The sequence below is a fragment of the Sabethes cyaneus genome, chromosome 1 (genome assembly GCF_943734655.1).
Source record: "Sabethes cyaneus chromosome 1, idSabCyanKW18_F2, whole genome shotgun sequence".
Lineage (NCBI taxonomy): Eukaryota > Metazoa > Arthropoda > Insecta > Diptera > Culicidae > Sabethes > Sabethes cyaneus.
This window is the reverse complement of record NC_071353.1, coordinates 141140960-141142911: the sequence shown is the minus strand read 5'-3', so window position 1 is coordinate 141142911 and position 1952 is coordinate 141140960. Positions and strand designations below refer to the sequence as shown.

Sequence of the window (1952 nt, the reverse complement as noted above, 5' to 3'; positions counted from 1 at the left end):
CAGAATCTGGTTTTGTTACCATACGCTCCGGGTACTCACATTCACATGAAACCTGAAATAAGAATAGTTTATCAGTGGAGAGTTTTTTTCGGCTGCACAAGCTGTAGTTATCAAAATATGTCAATTTGCTTTCCACTTGTGACTTTCACCCGTTAATAAGTTGAAAAAAAGTAACTAATAAAAACACTATTAGCGAAAGTTTGGATAACAATGCTACGTATATTCCATTATATTTGCCGCAATCCACGGATAATATTGCTCAACCGTCGTATACACTCCGGGAAGCTGCTCGCCGCATCGTTTTGGCCCGAAACTGACGATTCCCGCTAGATAGTGCCGTCCTTGCACGGCTATCTCCTTCATCAGAGGTCCACCTGAGTCACCATTGCACGTATCTTGACCATCGTTGCCTCCGGCACAGAACTGCCCCTCGCTCAGCTGAATGCGCAATGCCTCGGCGTACTGGGATTTGCATTTGGAATAGTCGATGGCCCACAATTTCGTGTACAATTTGTATCTACTGAACGATGCTAAAACCAGCAAACTGCGTTAGGAACAAATCCAACTATTTTGAATGTCCGGTGATACCTACCGTTTTCCGTTTTACCCCACCCGGAGGCGGCCATAATTCCGCTGTACAACTGTTCGGGTTCGACGCTCCCAGGCTCAGGAATACAGATCGGTTTAATATAGTTACTGAATGTGGCCTCTCTACTCAACCGTACCAGCGCAATATCGTGCTGCTTGTTAGGATCCCGAACGGAAAACCCATCGTGAGGAATGATCGCCTCCAAGTCGAACTCCTGCACGGGTGGAGCACAGTGCAAGTCACCTACATCCTCAACGCAATCCAGATCCTCTTCGAAATCCCACTCACCAAGCCTAACTTTGATGGCCTTCCAACCGCTTCGTAGCCCGACGAAACAATGCGCTGCGGAAAGGACGTACCGTGCCTGGATTAGGGCTCCCCCGCAGTGGAACCCGGTCTGCCCGCGAGGTTTCTGGTACTGAAACAGCGCCATCCAAGGATAGTCATCCAGTGCGGCCAGTTTGCCTTTCACTATGCGATCGCTAAACTGCTTGCCACAGCCGGGTTCGTTGATTACTACAGGACGACACACCAGAAATTTTCGGGCGCTCGTGTAACCGCACTGATGTGCCAGTAAGAAGCTGATTTCCTCATCGGAGTGCTTTCGTTGGCGTACCAAATTCAGATATTGCGGAAACTCGCGAATTCCCACGCACTTACCAACGATGCGGCCGGCTTGGCAAATACTTCCTTCAATTGCTGTTGAGAAAAAAAACTTTAGACGTTTATTGTGGCGTTGTAAAAATCGATAATTACCATCGCTTTGAGCACGCCCCAGCAGAAGCAAACCGAACAACACCACACTGACTCGAATAGAAAACATTTTTAAATGGCTTTCGAAACGAAAAAATCAATGAACGGTAGCGAAACGGATTCTGTTGTGTCTTATCAGCGGTCTGGCGACTTATAAGAAGCGGCGAACATGTTCTGAATATGATAATGGGTCATGGTTGTATATTTAGTGCGTGTTTAGGGCGGTTCATAATCGGAATCATTATTCTGTAGATTGGATGAAAGCATCAGGAAGCGTACCCCACTATAAACTATAAACTATAAACTATAAACTATAAACTATAAACTATAAACTATAAACTATAAACTATAAACTATAAACTATAAACTATAAACTATAAACTATAAACTATAAACTATAAACTATAAACTAAAAGGAAGCAGGGTGCATTGGGGGAGGGGGAGGTGCGAGGTAGAATATGTGAAAAGAAGCTTTATTTTGCATCCGTTATAGGGATTTTCAAAAAGCAAATAGATGTCTACGTGACAGAAGGGGGAGCCGACCGGGTAGAACTTAACAGGGAAGGAGACAAGGAGTCGGGCGTGAGTATGAATGATGAATGTTCTGCCG

At 45.1% G+C, this 1952-nt stretch overlaps 1 protein-coding gene across 1 annotated transcript; it reads right to left on the bottom strand.

Annotated features, from left to right (window-relative positions):
* Positions 1 to 213: 213 nt before the first annotated feature.
* Positions 214 to 1449, bottom strand: LOC128743964 (CLIP domain-containing serine protease B4-like). Its single transcript, XM_053840684.1, has 3 exons — positions 1346 to 1449; positions 593 to 1288; positions 214 to 530 (listed from the first exon to the last, which is right to left on the bottom strand). The coding sequence occupies exons 1-3, from the start codon at positions 1410 to 1412 to the stop codon at positions 214 to 216; spliced, it is 1080 nt and encodes a 359-aa protein (XP_053696659.1). The 5' UTR covers positions 1413 to 1449.
* Between the last annotated feature and the right edge of the window lie 503 nt (positions 1450 to 1952).

Excerpts from the sequence above, each read along its gene's own strand:
- LOC128743964 (XM_053840684.1), bottom strand. The coding sequence starts at position 1,412 with ATGTTTTCTATTCGAGTCAGTGTGGTGTTGTTCGGTTTGCTTCTGCTG. Across the intron at positions 1,289-1,345 it reads GGGGCGTGCTCAAAGCGATG|CAATTGAAGGAAGTATTTGC; the intron begins GTAATTATCGAT and ends TTTTCTCAACAG. Across the intron at positions 531-592 it reads GTGGGGTAAAACGGAAAACG|CATCGTTCAGTAGATACAAA; the intron begins GTAGGTATCACC and ends TGCTGGTTTTAG.